This window comes from Lontra canadensis, unplaced genomic scaffold, assembly GCF_010015895.1.
Source record: "Lontra canadensis isolate GAN:19392208 unplaced genomic scaffold, GSC_riverotter_1.0 scaffold50, whole genome shotgun sequence".
NCBI lineage: Eukaryota > Metazoa > Chordata > Mammalia > Carnivora > Mustelidae > Lontra > Lontra canadensis.
Window position 1 is genome coordinate 11,018,174 of NW_022631044.1, and position 24,094 is coordinate 11,042,267.

The window sequence follows — 24,094 nt, forward strand, 5'->3', positions numbered from 1 at the left end:
CCATTTCAGCAACCTAGGGATCAGGAACAGGTAAGGGGGAAGGATACTGCTCTATCAGAATTCCAAGCATTTCAACTGAGTGGTAAGGGGCCTGCAAGAGATTACAGATTATTACTCCTTGGGCTAAGTGAGTCCCACAAGTCCTATAAAATATATAACCGAGTATTTTCCCTGCACTATTCAAATGTACCATTTTGTGTCTTTCCTACCAGAACCTATTAATTGCCGAGTGACAGCTGAAGAAGGTAATAAATACTAGCATTCCTGGCTGTGCAATCTATACATTTAAGAATAATTCAAGCATAATCCATATTTAAAAAATTAGACTAAAGAGAGACAGTAAAGGTTTTAAAGTTTTCTCTTTGAAAAGATGGTATCTTACAGTACATACAAAAATACTCTGAAAATACATACGACTTCATTTACAAAACACTGAATCAACATATTACAAGAATTACATGGTTATGGATTTTAATAAACTGAGCATGCGTTCATGAAACTTAAAAAATATTAAGAAATGCATTGAAAAAAGCAGTGTAAAAAAAGACAACTCATATAGTTAAATAAAAATTACAAAGGTCCTGAGCCAATTAATGGTTGGTAACAATGTCATTCAAAAATGCCTTTAGGTTTCAGTAAAATCCACTGCTTATTTCTGCATGCCTAGTCCATGAAGAAACTGTTTGAAGTTGTGGGGTAAGTAATGGTCAAGAATTACCATGCCAAGTTATTTTTACACCTTAAAAATACAAGTTTGCCATACTTCAAGGTATCTTATTGTTGGTGCTGGAATGAGTCGCTCCTCAGTAAAAAATACCAGTCAACTAACAAGAATGGCATGAGCTAGGATATGTAACAATTTTACCATTCATATACTGACTTTCAGTATCTTGGTTATATTCTGATTCTTTATAAAGATGCATTTCAAAGGCCTCCATGGGAGGCAAAATATAGAGAATTTATCGTGCCCAACTCTTATGTAATCACTGGACTAATCCTCCCTGGTAACTATGCAACACTTGGACAGAAAGGCACAAAAAAAAAATAGAAATTTAAATATTCCATGTGCCATTCTGGAAAAAAAATAATTTAAATCAACAGAATAGACAATAAGTACATCTACACAAATGAGAAAAGCAGAAAAGATACCTCACATTCATTTATCTCAGGTTTCACAAAGTGGCTTCAATGCTAAAGTAAATGTGTTAACATTTGGAAAATTACAAGACAATTTTTTTTGTTTTGTTTTCAACTTTTTCAGTACTATACAATGATTATAACATAAGACTTAAAAAAAAAAAAAAAAGAAAGAAAGAAAGAAAGAAAGAAAGAAAAAGTTCAGGACTTGTTTTCTCCGTGTCCAAAGAGCCAAGAACTGGTTCCCACAACAGAGAAACAAGCATCGAAAGTTAAGGCAGTAAAACCTCCAACGCAAAGCCGTAATATTGTAGATGATAATTTGATAGCAGGTGATCCTCACAGAAGTGCATGTAGCAATCAATGACAGAATGCTACGGCATCTGCAGGTCAAAGTGTGAGATTCAAAAACCACTTCAAGGTCGTTAGTCCGATGACTGAAACTTTCACCTTATTTTATGCATGACAGCCACATCTATTTTAAAGAGTGGCTGCATCTATGCCACTAAATGATTGCATATTCACTTAAGTAAGGAGGCACTGCTTTTACCGATTAAGGGTCAGTCGAATGGAATTTTTGATGACTCGGATGTTATTTGCTGGAACCGGAGATGATGAATCTGGTAGTTCTTTACTGGGTAGTCTCTATTAGAAAAGGACAGAAACAAAGGAAAAGCAAATATATATTATCAAGTTCCAACTAGTAAATCAGTCACAAAACTGAGTTTTCCTCCATATCCCTTAGGCTCTTAAACACTCGCGTATGTGTTGGATATTTTCTTCCAACATTCACAGACACTTCCTTGTTTTGGGGACTTTTTTTTAATAGAGTTGGAGGTGAAGAGCAGAGGTACAGAGAAAAGGTGCAAGTGGGAGGAGTGTATGTATAGGAAAAAGGACTTTGTTAAATTACTTGCCCCTTCTGGATTGAGAAATGCAAAAGAACATGATCCTCCTCAAAGAGCAGGGTCACTAAGCAGAAAACTTTTGGGGTGCTAAGTGAAAAATGGGGTATTATAGAGGAAAACTGGATATCCAGTTAGTTTCTGTAATACATTCATGGAGAAAAACACTGTAAACCCTACTTGTGAGATACTTAAGTTTTCAGGACTTTGTAGCCAGACCAGGTTTTTTCTGGGATGGTGAAATTCAGAGGCGTCTAGATGAGGGGGTCGAGGATACTAAAGATGATTACACAATGAAGGCCAATGCTGAGCAACTGAGACAGAGACCTTTAAATACAGAGTGTGTGATGGCAGCAATATGTGAGTTAATTTCCCTCCTATGTTACATTAACTAAATCTACATCCTACCCACATCCATTCAAAAAACATGAAAAATGTCTGACATACATAAAAGAGAAGAAGACAATGAAAACTTCAATATCACAACCAAGACTCAGACATTAACATTTTGCTACATTTGTTGGGTTTATATCCTTGCCCTTTATACTGGAAATATTTTAAAGCCAGACCCAGGCATGTCATTTCATGCTTTTGTACTTAATACCCACATCAAACTTTCTTCTTCCATTATATATAATTACACATCCATTTTTTTTGTAATCTACTCTTTATGTTAAAAGAAATTTTATGACTTCTACAACTATTAGGAAGTATGATACTTTGTTTGTTTTAAAATGGCCAATACATGGGGTGTCTGGGTGGCTCAGTGGGTTACAGCCTCTGCCTTCTGCTCAGGTCATGATCCCAGGGTTCTGCGTTCGAGCCCCGCGTTGGACTCTCTGCTCAGCAGGGAGCCTGCTTCCCTTCCTCTCTCTGCCTGCTTCTCTGTCTACTTGTAATCTCTGTCAAATAAATAAAATCTTTAAAAAATATATAAAATAAAATGACCAATACATCGTGAGGTACCTGGCAGGGTGAAAGTTGACTGTTGCCAAATACTTTACTCTTTAATGGGGTGAAAACAAGCCATTTTTTTTCACTGTAAACTCTCAGAGAAGGGCTGTTTCTGAATACACACACACACACGGCTGATTTTTGAGCACCTGCTTATTAACTTACCATGCTTAATAATAGCATGTTATTAGTTTCAGTGGTAATTCTTTGAAAAATAAATTTTTAAATTGAGATTTAGGGACTCTTTAGCTCATGTTTTAAAGATACTTACTATGAATACTGATACATTTGGCTCTTCCAAAATATTAATAAGTACCAAGCCTAAGTTTTAATAGTAAGCAGTGATGTACAACAAAAATATACTATCAAGTGTTGGTAAGCAATTACTATGCTGAGCACTAAACTTCTTTAAAAAAATAAACCAAGGCTACACATAATCCGAGTAAGTAATGAAGTCTTAAACTACCTCCTCTTTTCCTCCCTTCTGAGATACATATATTTAATGACCAGACACTGTTTGCTACTTCCACCCCAACTCCCAACTATACTGCTGATCTTTGAGGACAGGGACAAAATCTTATCATGTTGTTTCACTCAGTACAAGGATCATAAGCTTTTTGTACCTGTAGATAGATTACCTATGAATAAGACTTTGTTACCTTTTTGCGTGATGTATCAATTGTTGGAATAGGCATACATTCTCCTCCAATGGCATCCTAAAAACAGAATTATATTCAAATGTAAACTTTCTTTCCTTTGGATGCTTATTTCTACCCACAAAAAAACACAACCCAAACTTCACAGACCTATCTGATCCACTTTCAAATACAGTACTTTTCCTGATATATAGCTCTCTAAAAGTAATATTTTGAGGCACATTATTAATACATTTACCATTGCTTTTCTTTTTCTATCTTCAGGAGCACGTGATTCCTTAAACGTTGATTCAAGCCGAATAAACTAGAATATAAACGTTAAGATGAATTGCTATTATTACCTACAAAAACCATATAATTTATGTAAGCTGAGAAACTAGTGATAAGGCTTTCGTCAAAAATATTGCAAACAAGGGTTGGTGAGGGAAAAGAATTTAAATTAGACTAAATTCAGCTGCTACCATTAACTTCTGGAGTGATATTTTTGGTTAACTCAAAGCAGATGGTAACAAAGTAGTCTTACCACCACCTACTGGAGGCAGAAGACCTCAACATTTTAACACCTAATAAATATCATTAGTTACCAACAGTGGCCTCTGGGTAAGTCAAGGAGAAACTCAGACTAATCAGTCAAGTTTTCAGATCTATTACTAATTTCAATTTAGGACGAACAATCAGTATTATTCCTTTAGGGTTTGGGCAAATATTCTTTCTAAACAGTCCTAAGGAGCACTAAGCTATGGAGAATTGTGAATTTCTCTAGTGCTAGTTTAACTTCAAACAAACAATAAAAGAACTATAGAATTACCAGTAAGGTTGTAGCTTTACCTTTTCTATGTCTTTCAACCTCTTAGAAGACCCATCTATGGATGGGGAATGGGATCTCTTATGTGTAACATTCTTAGCTGACATTCCATTAAGATGTGGTTGTCCCTGGGCAGGGTTGTGGGGTGTCGGGATTCTAGGAATGACATTTCGTCCCACTACAGTAGGAATGGTGCACACAGCTGGGGGTGATACAGCTTTTACTGCAGAATCAACTTCTGAAAAGGAAAGAAAAATTCTAGTCATTAAATGTATATGTAGTAGTAAAATAATTACTAACACAAGTACAGATACCTACTTGCACCAATGACTGGGATAGATAGTCCTTGTGCTGGGGGGACACTCAGTGGCTTTTCCACAATGACAGCAGCAGGCTCAGCATTACTCCTATTAAAAGTTTTGAATTATCATTGAATAATCTTTGTTACTTATTGAAAACACTCAACATTCAGGATTATTTCTTCAAGTACTTGCACTTTAACATTTCATTGGAGGATGAGAAAAGGGGAAGAAAGGCAGAGGACCAAGTAAAAAGTGAGAAAAGAGAAAAACCTGTGCATTTCTGTGTACTGATCTAATCCTACATCTTCATAAGCTTACCCCATGTCCCAAGGATTACAACAAATTGCCAAGTATTTCTAGCCAGAAAATAACTAGCATTTGGTAAAATAAAATATATTAACAAGATATTTAGCTAAAGGTACAGAAAAGTTTACATTATCCCCAAACTGAAGACTGAAAATTCTGAAAGACAGACCTTTCTGTTTCTCCTGAAGGAGGAATGTCAGGCTTGGAAGGTTTGTTTGTAGACACTGGGGAATTAAAAGGTGTTCCATTATCAGTGTCCCTGGAACTATCCAAACAATTGCTATCTAGAGATGATCTTTTGGATTGTGGTCCACTTGAACTTCGACTAACATCAGAAAGACTTTGCTGGAAGAGGGGAAAGCAGAATTTCAAAAAGCAAATGAAAATACTTAGTGGTTTCAATTCAGAAGTACATAAAATGAATTATCTTTTGTGACTAATAAAGGAGGGATTTTAGTTCTTGATTGAATAGTACCTTTCTTTCCTTTTTTCTCAATAGGTTTGGGAGGCTGTTATATATCTGGTCCTAGGATCGTGCGTCTGAGTGGAGCCATACACTGGAAAGTTAAGATTACAAACTCACCTTTTTCTTCTTTTGAAGAATCTCTGCTGGAAGGTAGTGATGAAGCTGCTTTTTTTTAACATGAGTTGCTTCAATTTTCATTCCTTCCTTTAGCATGTTTATATTATTTGCCTGTCTGTACACTGTAACAATGTTAATATGTTAAATGGGCAAGTTCTTCCTGAACCGAGAGGTTTGTTTTCTTTCTCTAAAATGCATTTGGTATCTCACAAACACACATACCCACCCTGCTTATAGAACAACTATTTCTCAAACATTTTCACCATATGCCAATCCTATTTAAGTACCAATTAGGGGCGCCTGGGTGGCTCAGTTGGTTAAGCATCCAATCTTTCAGCTTGAGTCATGATCTGAGGGTCGTAAGATTGAGCTTGTGCTGGGTGTGGAGCCTGCTTAAGATTCTCTCTCCCTCCCTGCTCCCTGCTAGTGCACATGTGCATGTAAGCGCGCTCTCTCTCACTCTAAATAAATAAAGTCTTAGAAAAAAAAAAAGTACCAACTAGTTTTCTCATGTCCAACTTCTAAAATTTTCCAGTAATTCAATCTCATTAACAAAATAAACCCATGAATTTCTTCCAAATCCTGTTTTCTGTTTTTTTCCCAAAAGGCAACCTCTTTCTCATAATTACTCGCCGAAGTCTAAGCTAATCCTTACACTAAATATCCAAGATGCAATTTGAGCTCTTCTCCTCCATGAAGCTTCTTTTACTACCCTAATCAGGATGTCAGACTGTTAGGAACTACCTAGAAATACATCCTTATTATGCAAGCAGGGAAATGAGGCTCAATAGCCTTGAACAACTTACCGAGACTGAAACACACACTGACCTAGAGTGCCACTTCTAGTGCTTTTCAGATCTTGTAAGAAAGTCAGTTTTACTAACACACAAATTATGTATGTATGTATGTATAATGTATAATGTATGTTCAGCCATGAATATCAAATTAGATTATAAGCTTACTGAAGACACACATAAGAGGCTTCTTTTGCACAGTAACTACTGTGACATGTGGTAAATTATCTAATCTCTTGGGGGTCTCAGTTATCTTTAGTTTTCTAAAGAAGAACATTCTATAAATCTATAATAAACAGAGCTTCCCAACCTCCTGCTTTTGGAAAAGTGAGCCCAAATTAGAATGGAAAAATTTATGTTTGCATTCCAGATTGCGTATAAAAGCATCACCAGGAGTGCTTGTTCAACTTGAAGATTCTCTGGCTCCACTCCCAGAGTGGGGGACACAGTAGAGCTGATGTGATGTACAGGAATCTGCATTTTCATGATAAATGTGAAAGCTAGTTTAGAAGAATTTAGAAAACTCAGATGAGCCAAGCCAAAAATATTAATAGTATGAATGTACACTATTCCAGATTAAGACAACTCCAAATTTATAACAGATACATTAAGATATTCCAGAAAGGTGTCATTAGGGAGCTACACGTGAAAGACACTCTTTCAATGATTCTGAAACATAATCGGCAAGCTGTACAACTGTTAGTACATGTAATAAATATAAAAATCATCTTTATGATTGTGCTTCTATCTGTGCAGAATGAAAATAAAAATCACCTATATGGGTTTTTTTTGTTGTTGTTTGTTTTTAAATAGATAATACCATCATTTGGTACAAAACTCAAACAGTTCAGGGCACTGAGTGAAGTCTCCTCGCCCTATCCCCTAGACATACCTGGCCCCTTGACCTAAAGCAACCAGTTCTGCCAGCTTCTCTTTTAAAAACTATATATCCTTCCAGAGATAGTCTATGTATTTATAAACAAACATGCTCACACATATGTATTTTTTTTTTTCTTTTTACTTATTTATAGAAATGGTAGTGCACCATACAGACTGTTTGGCAACATTCCCCCCACTTAATATCTTAGAGATAGTTTCACCATGCCTTTACTTTTTTAAATAGCAGCACAGGTTTTCATAATAGGGATGTACCATATTCATTTAACCAATGAAAAACAGAGCTAGCCAGGTCCATGGCAGATACAGCCGAGGTTGAGAACCACAGCTCCATGATGACAAAGTCTTACCTGTATCAGTAAATGACTGTATATCATAGGTCAAGTCTATGTTGACACTTTCTGCATTTTCTACTCTCCGAAAAATTATTCCAAGGAACCACATTGATATGTAATTGTTGCTATAAAATAAAAATTTTAAATTTGCATTAATTTTTTTTACAGTTTTACAGATGTCATTTGGTAATTCAAACTTGGCACCATAAATACAAATTGTAATGGTTTGGCTAAATTCTTAAAACTGACCACAACAGCACCAATCAGTTATCCTGTGTTGTTATAAAGAGGATTAAATGGCTTTGTAAACTTTGTAAACTACATAAAATTCTACTTAAAAGATGCTCCAAATTTACGATGGAGTTTCTGCTGGGGTCTGTGGGCTACCAACACAGCATCTACTAGTTTTAATGCATGACCACTCATGCTCATATAATGTATCATCCTCCCCCATCAATGCTTGTTAAATGACAATCTCACAACTGATCTTAAACAATGCATATTTTGTTAAATAACATTATCTAAGAAATACAGTACTAAACAATAATTAATAATTAACTTACTCTTTATGATGTTCCTTATTTCCTGGGAATGACTGGGGATTTACATGGGCAAGAGTAATAAATTCATTTCGTTCCAAGTTTCCAACAAGCACACGAATTTTAGATTCCACTAATCCAACCCTGAAATAGAACAGTGAACAAAATTTTTCCTTTTAAAATTGGAAACTACATCTAAGTAACCTAAAAAGCATATTAGCTATGATGCTTTACATGTTCATTAAAAAATTTTAGTCCAATATATTATGGACTGTTTAAAATACCATATAAGTGAATTACAAGTTACTTGGTCAATTTCTGTGTTTCCCTCTTCCCCTTTTAAAAGAACTGCTCTATTCAGTGAATTCCCGATCTAAACTACCCTGCCTGTTAAGACCATAAAATAGTCATGATTGGAGCATGAACAAAAACTGTTGGTTAATCTGGCTCTAAATACTTTTTCACTTTCAAATCTTAGGTCTATATGCTAAAACTAAGATATGTTTAAATAACATGAGGGAAAAAAGCTCTAATAACTAGCACCTAATTCATGATACATGTGCTCATATTTTCATAAAATTGGTACTAGATATTACACTTATAAAAGTTTCAGTAAAATCAGATCAGATACTACTAAAACATAGAAAGTTTCATCAGGTTTTTGCAACTTTGTTTTCTAAGTGGACTACTGTCGGTTATATTAACTTACAATGATTTCATTAATTAGAAAGAATAACTACAAGGACATTTTTACAATATTCAAACACTTGAAAAAGCCTATACATTGTAACTGTGTGTGCTTCAACAGCACATATATGGGATGTTGGGTTACTGCTCAGTGTTATCTAAATGAGAGGTTGGCAAACTTTCTAACAAGGGGCAGATAGTAAATATTTTAGGCTTTGTGGGCCAATTTCTGTTGCAACTATTCAACTCTGCCATATAGCAGGAAAGAGGCCAGACAATATATAAATGAGTGAGCATGGCTCTATTTCAAGAAAACTTTATTTAAAATTTTTAAAGTTCATTTATTTTTTATTTAGTGATCTCTATACCTAACATGGGGCTCAAACTCACAACCCCCAAATCAAGTCACATGCTCATTCAACTGAGCCCACTCAGGCGCCCCCTCAATAAAACTTTATTTTAAAAACATGTGGCAAACTAGATTTGGCCCAGACCGTAGTTTCCCAATTTCCAATATAGACAAATGAAATATTCTTTTCTTTTTTTTTTTAAGATTTTATTTATTTATTGAGAGTGAGAGAGTGAGAGCGCTGTATTCAAGTGGGGGAGAAGCAGAGGGAGAGAGATAAGCAGACTTCACACTGAGCCTGGAGCCCAACCAGGGGCTTGATCCCATGACTCTGAGATCATGACCAGAGCCAAAACCAAGAATCAGAAGCTTAACCAACTAAGCCACCCAGGCACCCCTACAAATGAAATATTCCATTGTGGTGACAGGATTCTTTTCAGTGTCTAATTACCAATAAAATAAGCACTAAACTTTGGAATCAAAAATAAAACAGTATCATGTTTCCCTTCCCAGAGGTCACACCTGAGGAAAGCAAAACCATTTCTGGTGGCCTAAAAGCTTCTGCCTGATAAGAGTTAGGCATGTCAGTACACTGGAGGCAGAGGGAATGAATTTGGATTCACTAGAAATAATGCACTGCTGCTTGACCAAAAATGCTTCCCTTATCTGCTGACAGAAGCTTTCATGCCACTAATCTCCTAAATTAAAAGAATACAAAAAATGTATTTTCCTTCTAGTTTCGATGGGGAAACGTGATGGCAAGAATGGAAAAGTCAGTAAGAGGTAACAGATTCATTCGAAGTGCCTCACAATTTTGCTTAAATCTGACTGAGAAGTGGCAAAAGGCAAAGACTATACACATACCGTTATTTTATGTTACTTCTAAGTCTGAAACATTGATTTGACAGTATTTCTTAAACACTGATGCTGCACAGTCATGTAAACAATATGATTTAATAATTTTAAGGATAAATGTTTTGTAAACGGTAAAACATCATAAAAATGTTATCACTACAAAGTAAGTACACAACTTGAATATCAGTCTTACCACTCTAGATGGTTTTCTTCTGTTGATGCACTGGCAGTCAATACTATATAATGTCTATGAAGAATTTTTAGCCACAATTGGAGGGGAAAAAAAGCCAGAAACATAGTTAGGGTCTGCTCTTCCATCATTACTTGTTCTTTCATCCTCCCACTGAACAAAAGAACTAGTGCAGGCACACAGCTTATGAAAATTAGAACATGCTCTGATTTTCAAAAAATTAATTCTAGACCCTGCAATTAAAAACGATTCACTAAAACAAACACCACTAATACTGGGTTAGATACTACTAGAATACACAAACTCAACATTTATGATTTCTGCTAACCTATTCTCTACCTCACTTGAAATATATGTGACCAAGTCACCCACCACATATTAACTTTGTAAGTTTAACATTCTTCTTTAAACACACACACAAAAAATACAAAATTTCAAATACCTATACTTTTGAAAAAAATTTGGTGGCTCAAGTAGTTTGGACCAGTCTGATTTCCCTTGAAGGATTTCATCTGTGACTGCAAGACCTAAATTAAAAACAAGAGAGAGACTGATTTGGAAACGGGCTTCTGTATCACTCTATCCCAAAACCTCGAACTCTACCAAACTCTAAAGGGAAACATATATATATATATTTCTCAGAACACAAAAATCAATTTCAAACAGATTGGGCTGGCTCCATTTTGGACTTACTATATTTTGGAAAACGATTACTGGAAGAATAAATACATATTTGAAAGAATTTTTAGAAATAACAGGCATAACTGCAATTTAGAATAAAACTGTTGTAAATCAAAAACTTGTGGGAAAGGGCCAACAGGTTTACCTTGTTTAAATTCTTCTACCATTACTGTTCGAGTTGAGGTGGACACATTATACGTAGAATTCTGCTGTGGGTAGGCAGGGGTGATTATGGGCATGAGATGATACCTATCTGATGGATTTACCTGTGAAATTAGAAGCAGAATAATTGATCTATTCTCCTATTTCAGTTGTCCTCACTTCATTTCCCCAAAAGTCTGAAGAATATGAAATATAAATTTAATACTACATTTCCCCAATTCTAATAAGTACATTTTCCCTCCCCAACTACATTTATTTCTGAAGTCAGGTATGTCTGATATTCAAAGGCACCTCTGTAAAAGTGTATTTTTCCTCTGAAAAGCTGTTAAACTGATGGTGTATCTTATAAATAATGGTCTTTCAGAACCAAGAAAATACAGTATCATAGTTGCAAAAAGCATTATTAATCCAATGATTCTTAATCTTTCTGCACCCACTCAATGGGCAACTCACTATAAGTAACTCAGAGGAAAGAGCACTCACTCTAAAAGCAAATGAAAATGCAAGGTGAGAGTTATGCTAGCTTAGAACCATGAGTCTGCTTTAAACTGCAGGGCAAAGTAAATCTTTTATATACTTCAGCACTTTATTAGTTATAACTAATTACTTATAAGAGTTTTTAATGATGGATTATGACATTTTGGTTGATACACCCACTCATCTACTTTTATATGGGTGATTTTTAATGACATAACATTTGGATCAGAATTTGAGATATCACCTGCACCAAAAAACACAGCAGACAGAAAGAACTATAGCTATACAGAAGGAAGATGAGCAGAAATAAGAATTATTTTTAGATTGCAATTTAGAGAATCATCCTTTACCTAGAAAGGTTCAGTTTTAGTAATAAGTCACATACCCGAGGATCCCAAACAGGCAAATTTAAATTGCTTTCTTCTGGTTGCTTCAGCAGCACAGGATTTGGCCATTCCCTAACATAAATAAGGCAAATTAATTCACACAGGTCTCACTTCAGGAACTCTATGAAATGTTAAAATCATTAGAATCTCTCTTAACTTCCATAGAGCAAACACTGTGGATGGGTATTTGGTATTGAAAAAAACAAATGGGCAAGGGAAGCAAGTATACAAAGTGGTTATATTTTAAATGTGTCTTCTGAAAGGGCAAATACTGTTTAGCTCATTAAGCTGTAATTAATTTGAATCTGAATTTTCCAGGGGCACCTCGGTGCCTCAGTCAGTTAAGTGTCTGACTCTTGATTTTGGCTCAGGTCAGGTCATGATCTCAGGGTCATGAAATTGAGCCCATTAGGCTCTGCGCTGGGCATGGACACTGCTTAAGATTCCTTCTCTCCCGCTGCCCACTCCCCACTCTAAAATAAATAGATAAATTAAAAAAAAAAAATCTGAGTTTTCCCCTTCCTTCTATCTGCTCACATGGATTTAACTCTGATAACTTAATAGCAACAAGGACGAACTTTACTGAAAATACTAATAAATCCACATAGTAGCTATGATTATCACTTCCGTTTTACATATAAGACATTAATCTATATGTAGCTAGTCATCAGAGGCAAATAATTGCGACCACTCTCAAGCTAAAAGCCTACATTTACAGACCTCTCCCAACCCCAGGAGAAAGCGCCATGTGGTATCTTATCATTGTCTCAAATTTGATGTCTTTAAACTTTTAACTTAAAAGGAACGGAAGACAAGAGAAAAAGTCTATGCATCTCTCTTAAATTGCTGAACAAATTTATGTAAAGGCAGAAACTAGTAAATAAAGTATGCATATGAATACTTACCACTTGGAAAAAACTAAAAAGAACTTATGAACTAAAGTAGAAGCTGCTGCATTTGGGTATAATTGACAAGTTCTTGCAACTAGCATTGCCCAGGAGACACCACCAAGGAATCCCAGCATGTTGGAATAAATACCACGTCCTAGAAAATAAATATATTTGTTAATTATTGTTAGAATCTACCATCCATGACATTCAACTATAAGGAATGGGATAACTTAGTTCCTACGACTGTTCTTAGTTATCCTTTCCCCTCTGGAAATAACATTATACAATCAATAAGCAGACCTTTTATTAGTAAACTATAAGCTGCATCTTGTCCCCCTACTTCTCCAAAACAGACACCTCAGTTCCCTGCCTCAGTTCTGATTGCCGAACCAGGCTCTATTGATATAACACTGGAATTTCCCCCTTTTCAATAGCTATACTTGAGAAAGAAATGAAAGGAAGGAGGAAAGATATCTAGAGGGTTTACAAGTAGAAAGAATAAACTTTTCATTAGTAATCATATTCATGGGCATTTTAAAATCAAGCGTAAAGCTGGACTAACTTCAGTATTTTGCAGAATTTCAATCTCTCTCCATAAAGTACAATATACCATTGATATCAGTCATTTCTCTTAAATTGTTTCTTAGAGCAATCTATAAAAAAGTATTACCATATTTCATCAAACCTATTGGGTACTCAATTACATAATACAGCATTATTTTATGTCCCACTAATCAAGAAAGAAAGATAAAAAATGTCAATTTCAGATATGTTAAAGTATGTAAAATATGCATCTAAGAATTGACAAGACATGGTATTTAATCTAATCTGTAAGGAAAGAAAAATTGTGATATCCCTTTCTTGCAAATTACTTTATCCTGACTATGTAAGGTTAACTGAGCCCAAGGACAAATCCTACTTGCTTAAAGGTCTTTTTAGGTATGTACTTCCAATATGGTAGCCACAAATCACATGTAGCATTTTTTTGGTTAACAGCTTTACGGAGATATCATTCATATAGCATAGGTTTCATCAATGTAAAATGTTAAAAATTAATGGCTTTTAGTATATTCACAGAGTTGTGTAGCCACCACCATAATCAATTCTGGAACACTTTCATCACCCCAAAGAGAAACCGTTAACAGTCATTCCTCTCCTGTTTGCTCTCAATCCTCCCAGACTGAGGCAAGGAATATTCTTCTATCTTTATAGATTTGCCTATTCTGGACATTTCACATAAATGGGATTTAACTCAGTCCTTTTTATTGCCAAGTAATATTCCAACATTCCATATTATGGATATATCATCTTTTGTTTATCTATTCATCAGATTATAAACATAAGGTTGTCTCTTTTTGAATTATGAGAATGCTAAAAATATCTGTGCATAAATTTTTTTTTAAAGATTTGAGTGTGTGTGTGTGTGTGTGTGTGTGTGTGTATGTGAGTGGGGGTGGGGCACAGGCAGAGGGAAAGAAGCAGACTCCCCTGAGCATGGAGCCCAAAGCAGGGCTTGATTCTAAGACCTAGAGATCATGACCTGGGCCAAAATCCAGAGTCAGACGCTTAACAAAACTAAGCCACCCATAAGCCCTATGTGTGCACAAATTTTTGTGTGGTCATATGCTTTTACTTCTCTAAGATGCTGTTTAATTTTAAATTGTAAATTTAATTTTAAAATTCAGTTCCTTGGTTGCACATTTCAAGTGCTCAATAGCTACATGATTACTTTTGGATAGCATAGATATGAAGTATTTCCATCATCACAAAAAGTTTTATTAGAGAGTGTGGTTTTAGACTAGGTAAAACCTGGTGCCAGAAGTATAGCACTACTTAAATGTAGTTACAAATAATAGAAAATGTGCTATGCCAGCTCAGGATTGGGTCTTTTATGAACCATATCCTATGTGTATATATAAATTAGTTCCAGGCTTTACTAGAAAAATGTTGTAACATAAAAAAAAAAAGTTGAAACTATCACTGTAGGTTCTTCATTTAATAAATTTACGGCATACCTACTACAAACTACATGCTGCTGGTAATGGGAAGACAAAAATGAGTAAGATGGTCCTGCCCACAGAGGACTTGAAGAATAGTGAAGGTTTCACTCTTCCAGTTCTAACTCCTTCTGACTGCCTGGCTAAAACTGGAGATGAAAAGTCAGGAGGTTTTAGTTTTCAACCAAAGAACAGGAGGGTAGAGCCACCCCTCAGAGCACCATAACCACTGTACGTGAAAAACAGGATTCTCCAAAATCTACTGGACCTCAATTCCCAACAGTATAAAAAGACTCAGGAGTTTCCATATGTGCTTCTATCATTAGCAACTGAAAACTGTAATTTTATAATGCAAACTTAAAAAAGATGTGGGATACTTACGTTTTGCCCATAATTTGACTGCTCTTAGGGTGAGTCTAAAAGTTTCTTTATTTGGCACTAAATGCAAAATTTCATCAGTAACTCTACATCCTGAAAAAGATAAAGCATTCATTTATCATTACACAACAAAATCTAGTTAATTCAGACACACTTCTAATTTCCAGATTCTCAAATGCTAAAACTACCAAAGATAATAAAATGTGGGCTTATTTTCTCTATGTATTTGAAATTTAGCACATATATGAGAAATTACTTTACTTTCAAAGAATTAAAAGTACATGGCTAATGTAATTCAATATTAAAATAAGAGATGGATCTGAGTAAGTTTAGCTTTTTTCACCGTCTTTACTGCTAATCAAATGTCCCCAACTTATAAAACAAAACAGTAAAGCCATAACAATTGCTTTAACATACACCTTATTTCACAAACACTGTGATTTACTGTTGTACTCTGCAAGTACAATAAAAATGCAGTGATAAAAGATGCTATAAGCCAGTGTTTTGTTCTCAGAGAGAAGTCTTGGACCCTTGGGAATGCTAGGTTAACCTATTTTTTTTTTTTTAAGTTTGTCAAACCTTTTGTATAATAACAATAAAGCTTTGCCTCTTTACTGTGTTAACATTTGCACTAGTGGTACAAAAGCAGTGGTAGCTAAACTTACTGGTACCAAAGCTTTAGCAACAAACTGTACTAGTAAATAATTATTTTCACCACCACACATTTTAAGTTAGAAAACAGGAAAGGAACCCATCCAATGTTTGAGCAAGTTAAAGAAAGCTGAACTACCTGTTTTTTTTCAAGGAACACCAGTTTTACTTAGAAGAATCCTAAAAAATGAACAAAGTGAGCCCCTCACTTCAAGGAAAACAAATGACAAAACTTGTTACCAATAATAAAATTTGAGCTTTCAAGTAAAAATTAGAATTTTGGACAACTAGTATCTGCTACTGTGAGACTGACAGCTTTCCAATATTTAAAGACTTTTCTGATGAGACTGGGTGATATTAATGAATGTGATTTTCCTGGATATTTTATAATGAAATGTGTGTTAATATTTTGAAGATCCAAATAACCTTGTGAACCAGTAATTTCCTAATGACCAAGGCATGACAGTACAAAATCATGTATGGGTAAAAGATTTATTCAAAGAACAAGAGACCAACAGATTTTAATGTAAGAGTATAAAAAGTTAATTGATGTGGTTTTAGAGTCGATATTCAAATTAACCTTTAAAAAAACACTTTTACTCACCAATAAAAAGGAACAAACTTCTGATATATGCTACAAACATGGACAGACCTCACAAACACTATGTTAAGTGAAAGAAGCCAGACACAAAATACCACATATTGCATGATCCCATTTACATGAAATGTCCAGAAAAGGCAAATCTACAGACACAAAGTAGAACAGTGGTTGCCCAGGACTTGGGGTTGGAAAGGAGAATGACTGTAAATGTGTAAGAGGGATCTTTTGAAGATAACAAAAATGTTCTAAAATTGCATTATAGCGTACAACTCTGGGAATATGGTAAATACTACAGAATTGTACTAAAAAGAACAAATTTTATGACATGTAATTATACCTCAATAAAGCTGTTGAAAAGAAAAAGGATACTGTCACTGGTCAAATTTTGCTGTATTATCAAAGAATATCCACAATTTTCTGAAAAGGCTATTAAAATTCTCCTCTCTTTTCCAATTATGTATCTTTAAGAGGTCAGATTCTACCTGTGCTTCAATCAAAACATTACAAGAAATTAATTGACTGAAAAGACAGATATGGGAATCTAGCTATCTTCCATTAAGTCAAAAAGTTTTGCAAATATGCCAAAAAAAAAAAGCCAGTCTCACACAAAAACATACTTATATTCACTTAGAATGGGTTATTTTGAAATAAATGCTTTAAAATTTTGTTTTTATTTCTAATATGGTATATATTGACAGATATAACCCACATAAATGGAAGATCTTTGGGGTTTCTCAATAAACTTTTTAGAGCGCAAAGGCATCCTGAGACCATCTAGTCTGCGCACCATCACTATAAACATAAACATTTCAAATAAATGTATGTCTTTTAAAATGCCTAAATGTGCTCAGATTATCTATATCAAGAAAATCACATCATTTTTAACTGAGTTAATCCAATCCCTTAAAACGTCCATTAATAGTTCTGCAAAAAAGATCTGTCTAATTGTTTTCAAGCAGATATCTGAGATTTCTTTTTAGAAGCTTACCATTTAGGCTGCGAATACACCTTATATCAAGGCTTCTCAGTCGAGAGTCGTCTCTTAGATCTAAATTATCTGATATGGTTTGAATTGCCAGTCTTGCAAAGACTAGATCAATCTTTGGAAAGATGCAAAAAAAGAGAAAAATATTACTTTTTCTCCTTCTAGTCCATTCTCCCCCCACCCACCCAACCTCAAAAGTATAAAGTTCTAATTATTAGTTTGGGAAGTTCTACCAAAACTTCAAAAAGATTATGTAGGCAATCTCACATGGGAAAATCACTGCAAAGTTGTGTGAGGGTAATTAAAGTCACAAATTAAGGGAAAGCATTTTAATTTTAGCATATATGCCAAGCATTAAAAAGAACATCAAAATCTTATGAATGAATTTCTAGATAAAGATGGCAGATCCAACACACATTTACATTCACTCCCTCTTGAAACCCCACTAAAACACCCAGTAAAATTTCTTTTTTTTTTTTAAATTTAATTTTGTTTTCTAAAGGCATAACCCACTAGGATGAAGGGAATAAAAGGAGATAACAGCAAAAACTATGGAAGAAGATGGATAAGTGGTAACAGACTTAGCAGATTTAAGAAAGCAGAGATAAAAAAATATTGTATCCAGGAAAGGATAGGTAGCTATAAATACATACATAAATAGAAAGGAACATTTAGAAAAATAAAAAAGTTATTCTTAGAAATTAAAAATATGACAGCAGAAATGGAAAATAGGAAGCTTGGAAGATGAGAAAACCCCCCAAAGCAGAAATATAGAGATATGGCTGTCCAATATACAGAAAAAAAGAGAGAAAACAAAGGCAGGAAATCCAATAGAATTCAATACAATTTCCATGACTGAAAGGACAGGAATTTCCAAAGTGGAAGAGGACTACTGAGTGCCTAGCATATTTGGTTGAAAAGACACATACCAAAGTACGTTACCATGAATTTTACAACTATGAAGCCCAGGAATAAAAAGATCATATTAAGTGTCCAAAGAGACAAGAGAGGTCACAAAGGATGAGAAATCAATATGGCATCACACTTTTCCACACAGCATGAAAGGTAGAAGACAATGAAGCAAGGCTTTCAAAATTCTGAGATACCTAGAACTCTATACTCAGCCAAACTATTATTTTGGTGTAAGAACAAAATGAAGACATTTTACTTAAACACACAGGATCTCAAAAATATGTGCTCTTTCACAGGAAGCTAGTGGATGAATGACACTAAAACGACAGTCAAAAAAGAAGAGAACTCTAGACAAAGGCAAAAAGAAATCCCAGGATGATAGTAAAGAAAGATCCAGGATGCCAGCTGTTTCTCCTTCATGGAGAACAACCGGTGTGGAATCCAACATGTGAGAAGACTCATATATTTTTTTAAGATGATAATGATGGAACACCTGAGAAATCTAAATCTATTTAGAGGAGATTCAGACAGCTAGCAGAGACTGACTTTTAATTAGTGTTAAGTATAAAAACCAAGCAAACAAAAGGCAAAACAATTAATTAACTCTCAAGAAACAAAATGCCACAAAGAATGATAATCTAGTACACTTTGTGCTCAGTTTCAAACATTATTTATAAGATAATAATGTAAACACTGAATATTGATCCAATCAAAATTATAACACAATTATTTTAGATTATAGGAACGAGAAGGGTGTCTATAAAAATCATGGGGTAGGGATGGAAGCTGGTTCATTTTCCATAGTGAGAAGTCAATAGATACAGGAGAAAAAAAGGTAAGTAACTATTTAAAAACAATTTGATTCTTTAAAATATGTGTCTTTGTTGGTCTGATTTAAAAAAACAAAACAAAACTGAAAAAAGCCTTATGTATTAATTCAGTTGCAAAGTCAGAAAAAATATTAAACACTTACTTCAATTCCATCAAATTCAAATTTTATAACAGGTACAAAGGCATCTTCTACAGCCTACAAAAGAGGACAACAATTAAAACACATAAAGAATCCTCTAAAGGTGTAATCCTTTCTCTATCCTTCCTAGCTGCCAATGATGTGAATACCTTTGCTAAAAAGTGAAAATGTTCTTGGTATCACATTCCAAGTAAGTAATTGCTTTTACTCTGTGACTGTGTTATTTCAGATACAGAAAATGTCATGACAGTAATTATCTAATTTATTTATCCTCCTAAAGATACTCATCAGAAACTGGCAGACAGAACTGCTATCATTTGGGTACTCACTATTTGCTGAGATTAAATTGAAAACCGATTATTTACAAAAAACACTAGTGTTGGAAATTAAAATATAATCAGAGCTCATGATTAATCTATTAAAAAATACAAGGTAATTTAGAATCAGTAGAAATGTCCGCTTTCTGAGCTTCCTTAATCCCCCAACCTAACAAATTCTTAACCTCCTTCTCCATTCCCAAATGCCCAAATAATACAGATCCTTTCAACTTACCCTAGCACTTTAGACTGCGTTAAAGCTATGTTTGTTTAGTTCCCCTAATCCCTCCCTCCCATAAACTATGTCTTGTTCACTACTGTATCTGTGGGACTAAGGATAGTATCTGACAAATCACTGGCGTTGAAATTTCATTTACTAAATGAATGGCTAGATATGCACACAGAGTGACTAACTGAATCTTACACATACTAACAGCTATCATTTGATATGCATCAACCACTTATCAAATATTAGTCAATATTAATGTCAATTATCTCACCGATCCTCAGAAAAACCTTTAAAAAAGTTTTCTCTACATCTCCATCTTACAGCTTTGAGGAAACTAGGCTCAAAGAACACAGGTAACTTAAAATCTAAGAGCTAATATGTCATAGATTCTAGATTCAAACCCAGGTCTGTATTAACTATAAAGTCCATGTTCTTAACCATCTGTTATTTTAAAAAGATATAGCAACTTCTTAAGAAGTATTTCAACAATCATAAGCCCAAGTTTTTGTTAACAACGAGTTCAAAATATTAAATACCAGAGGATACTTACTCTTAAGTTTCTAATGCCATCTTGATGTTTCAGTTTTTCAAAAAAAGACTGAAAAAAATCAGATCTCTCCACATGTCTTGGAGCTACACAAAGTGCATCAATGTCAGCTCCTGCAAATCAAAGTATTTCTAATTAAGACTATATTAAGTATGCACTATATTTTTGTTAAAACATGTAAAAACATTATGTTCAGAAGAAAATATGTAAGATGAATACAGGAAAATGTTAACAATGATTAGCTCTGAGTAGTGAGATAATGGGTTTTTCTTCTGTACTTCTAATTACGAATAACAAGTAAGAGTTTGTTACTGAAAGTTTTTATCAGAACACAGAAAAGCAGTTACCTTTGGTGTGTACTCCAAGCCTATAGGAGCCAAACGTGAAAATTTTACCACCAACAGTAGCCACAACAGAAGGTGGGAGATTCTAAAATTAAATTAAATTAAATTAAACAAATGGCATTTGATTGTTGAAATTATTTAGCATAAAAATTGCCTAAATACTACCAATATATAATATATTTGTCAACTTTGGGAAATTGAGATTTCTGAAAGTACTTCAGAGCTCTTTGGGCTGCAGCTTGAAGTAATGAGAGTATTCCCAGAGGGAAGACAAAACAAATTCATACCTACTATACATGCACACATCTCTCATAAGAAAACCATTTTTTATCACTTGATCCTACTTGTCCCCTTCCAATTGCCTGTCTTTGACTCCATCCTTCTAAAGTCACCAAGGAACTCTTAACTACCAAACTAATGCACTTTCAGTTCTCTATAGTATCATACACTTATCTGATTCCACTTCCCCATTAGTTTCTGGGAAAAATATGCTTAATTTCTTGATTGAATTTATGCAACCTTTCTGCAAGAAAGTGGTCATCTTGAAAAGACCTCCTTATACGAGGTAATTTAACATCTTTAGTGAAATTTTTTGGACTGTACCAGAACTATAAGGCTTCTCTTCACCTTTCTCTGGAGCCAATTCTAACTTCCCATCAGGTACTTTCTACTCATACATCCTGATCCACTTCAATATCCTGCTTAAAACAAAATATTCTTCCTATGATAAAACAGGTATCCCTTCTGATTTCTTTCTGTTCCTCATTTTCCTTAATACCTGTACCTATAGTCATTATTCTTCTTGGCTTACCAATTCTTAGCTTATATCCCTACATGTCACCTCCTTTTCATTCAACTACTGTGCCTTAATTCTAGGCTTTAATAGAATCTTAAGCTACCTTCTTGACCTCATTTTCTCCTATTCCATTTTTCAGAAAATTCACTTGATGTTCTTACTCTATTATATAACTCTTCTGCTCAAACATTGCTAATGCATTCTTCTCTGACTACTGAGGTAAGGATCCTTGGATCCTGAGAATCTCCACAATGTACTCTTACGGGATCTTTGTTGCCTTGTCTCCTGATACTCCCTTTTGAATGTCCAACTGCCGACATGTTACATAATCCAGTATCCTTTCCACTGCACTTGCCATTCTCCCCACCTCAAATGCTTGCCCATCTTCTCTGGGTATCTCAACACCATCTGTTTTTTCAAAGTTCAAGTTCCACCTTTTTCATGAAGCCTTCTCTGATGATCCACCCCTTCTGTAAGAAGCTCTTTTCCTTCTGTGCTCCTTCACTATTATCTTTAAATTTTTTATACTACATTTATTACTGACCTTTTCCCCCTGAATACATGTTCCATCCTCTCAACTATATTTAAACTCCTTGAAAATAAGAACTGTATCTACTATCTCTCTTATTTTTTTATAATGCCCAGTGTAAGCTTCAAAGAATAATATCCCTTAATTAACTTAATAAAACTATCTATGTAACAGGATATTGTATTTGTTACTTCCTCTGTTGAATGGATATTAATGTTTACGACTACCACACATGATTTCAGAACTAGAAGAAGTCAGTAAATTTATTAATATGAATCAAAAGGATAGAGAAGATAGGACCTTTTGGTTTACCTTCCTACTTTCTATCTTAGTTTACTTTCCTACTTTGAAAAGCAAGATTCTTGCACAAGTAATGAGAAAGTGGTACACCAATCAAAGTAAAATGTTTTTACCACAAACCAGTATTTAACTAAAATGATCTGTTTGAGTTCTAGATGGCTTATAGCTTAAATATCCCAATTGTACGTGGAACAGTCAAATGATCTTTGCTCTAACTCAAACCCTTCTGGTATTTTCTGAACTAAAATATGCACAAATCAAAGGAATAGCTGATACAGAAAATGAAAAAAAAATCACTTTATCCCCAGTGGAAGATATAAAAAACAATTTAAAAAAATTTTTAATGAGATATTTTATTCACTTTGCTTAAAAAGAAAATCCAAATTATGGCGAAGTCTTAAATTTTTATGCCTAGAAACTAAATGTAAACCAGCAATTGCTTTCTGCAGATTAAAGTATTAATATTAGTAAAATGGGAGAAAAAGCAATTTAAAAAAACAAAAAACAAACCAAAAAACCACCTTTTGACCTGGAAACAGAGTATTACCAGATTTTTCTGTTAAGTGTGAAGAAACCCTGAATAAAATTAGTTAGGTACATCTCTCAACAAATTAATATAGTCTCTTTTGTGAAAGATAATACTTCATTTATTTCAAATGCATTCTAGAATAGGGATGGAAGCAAAGACCGTGCTACAACCACAATAGTTGACATAAAGACCACACAAAGTCATAAAGCTTATGATTTTAAAATAATTCTAGCAATTTGAGTATTTGGTTTCCACACCCATAATATTTATGGGCTGATCAGAGAGGGACAACAGATTTCTTTAACATTTACTTAATGCCTGAGCTCTGTCCTGAGATTATGTAGGTGACCAAGACAGGTTTTTTTCTTATGGAGCTGATTACCTAGTAGCAGAAAAACAAACATGAATTTTTTTTTGTTTCTCATGACTAGCATTTCACCTGCTCAGAATTCAACTTATCTGAAAATCTCAACTACTGATAACCCTGCTGAGAGTTCACAAATGAGTCAGAGAGCTGTTTGGCAGCAAAAGTAAACAACAGAAAGACCATTTATTTAAACCTGATGACTGCAGACTTAGCAGAGTCCCTCATGACCTTATTCTGTTGAAAAGAACCAATTTTAAACATGTGCCATAGGCACAGAAAGAAATACTAAAATTTGCAAAAGAAAGAATTCTAACAGGTGTTTATCTAATTTCTAAATCCAGGCAGATTAAGGAGAAGAGTTTACAGAGAGACACGTTGACTGCTGTGATATATTAACTTTCAGCTAACTGTTAAGGGAAAAAGATGGGAAAACTATAAAAATTATAAAAAGCAAACAAAACTTAAAATACAACAGTTTGGGTCACTCAGTGAAGGGGCAAATGGTATCACCCAGTTGCATACACCCCACTTTGATTAAGTACAGCCACTAAAATAATATTCAGTGATGATTCCCAAACATATGAAAATTCAATTACATCCAAAATACTCTAAGAAAGCAAGAAATATGTAACCTGTTTTAGAAGAAAAATAAGCTACTGGAGGGAAAAAAGTCACATAATTATAAATTAGGATTTGCAAACTCCTGTATCTCAGGGGTTAGGCAGGTATGCAAATGGAGGGTACACATAAGA

At 34.4% G+C, this 24,094-nt stretch overlaps 1 protein-coding gene across 2 annotated transcripts in view; it reads right to left on the minus strand.

The window, feature by feature from the left end:
- Positions 1–340: 340 nt before the first annotated feature.
- The window catches only part of PAPOLG (poly(A) polymerase gamma), a 29,335-nt gene continuing 5,581 nt past the window's right edge, over positions 341–24,094 (minus strand). The window contains exons 4-23 of one of the 2 annotated variants that reach the window (XM_032873865.1): positions 20,825–20,906; positions 20,481–20,590; positions 19,388–19,441; positions 17,506–17,617; positions 15,269–15,358; positions 12,906–13,044; positions 12,000–12,072; positions 11,121–11,241; positions 10,737–10,821; positions 10,298–10,351; positions 8,238–8,357; positions 7,690–7,799; positions 5,649–5,770; positions 5,235–5,410; positions 4,776–4,864; positions 4,481–4,695; positions 3,891–3,956; positions 3,656–3,712; positions 1,688–1,782; positions 341–1,520 (exon numbers count right to left, since the gene is read on the minus strand). In XM_032873865.1, the coding sequence (XP_032729756.1) occupies positions 1,289–1,520; positions 1,688–1,782; positions 3,656–3,712; positions 3,891–3,956; positions 4,481–4,695; positions 4,776–4,864; positions 5,235–5,410; positions 5,649–5,770; positions 7,690–7,799; positions 8,238–8,357; positions 10,298–10,351; positions 10,737–10,821; positions 11,121–11,241; positions 12,000–12,072; positions 12,906–13,044; positions 15,269–15,358; positions 17,506–17,617; positions 19,388–19,441; positions 20,481–20,590; positions 20,825–20,906 (2,202 nt within the window). In that variant the 3' untranslated portion in view covers positions 341–1,288. Of the gene's footprint in view, positions 1,521–1,600; positions 1,783–3,655; positions 3,713–3,890; positions 3,957–4,480; positions 4,696–4,775; positions 4,865–5,234; positions 5,411–5,648; positions 5,771–7,689; positions 7,800–8,237; positions 8,358–10,297; positions 10,352–10,736; positions 10,822–11,120; positions 11,242–11,999; positions 12,073–12,905; positions 13,045–15,268; positions 15,359–17,505; positions 17,618–19,387; positions 19,442–20,480; positions 20,591–20,824; positions 20,907–24,094 lie in introns of those variants that run through there. The other variant, XM_032873866.1, reaches the window with a different exon arrangement.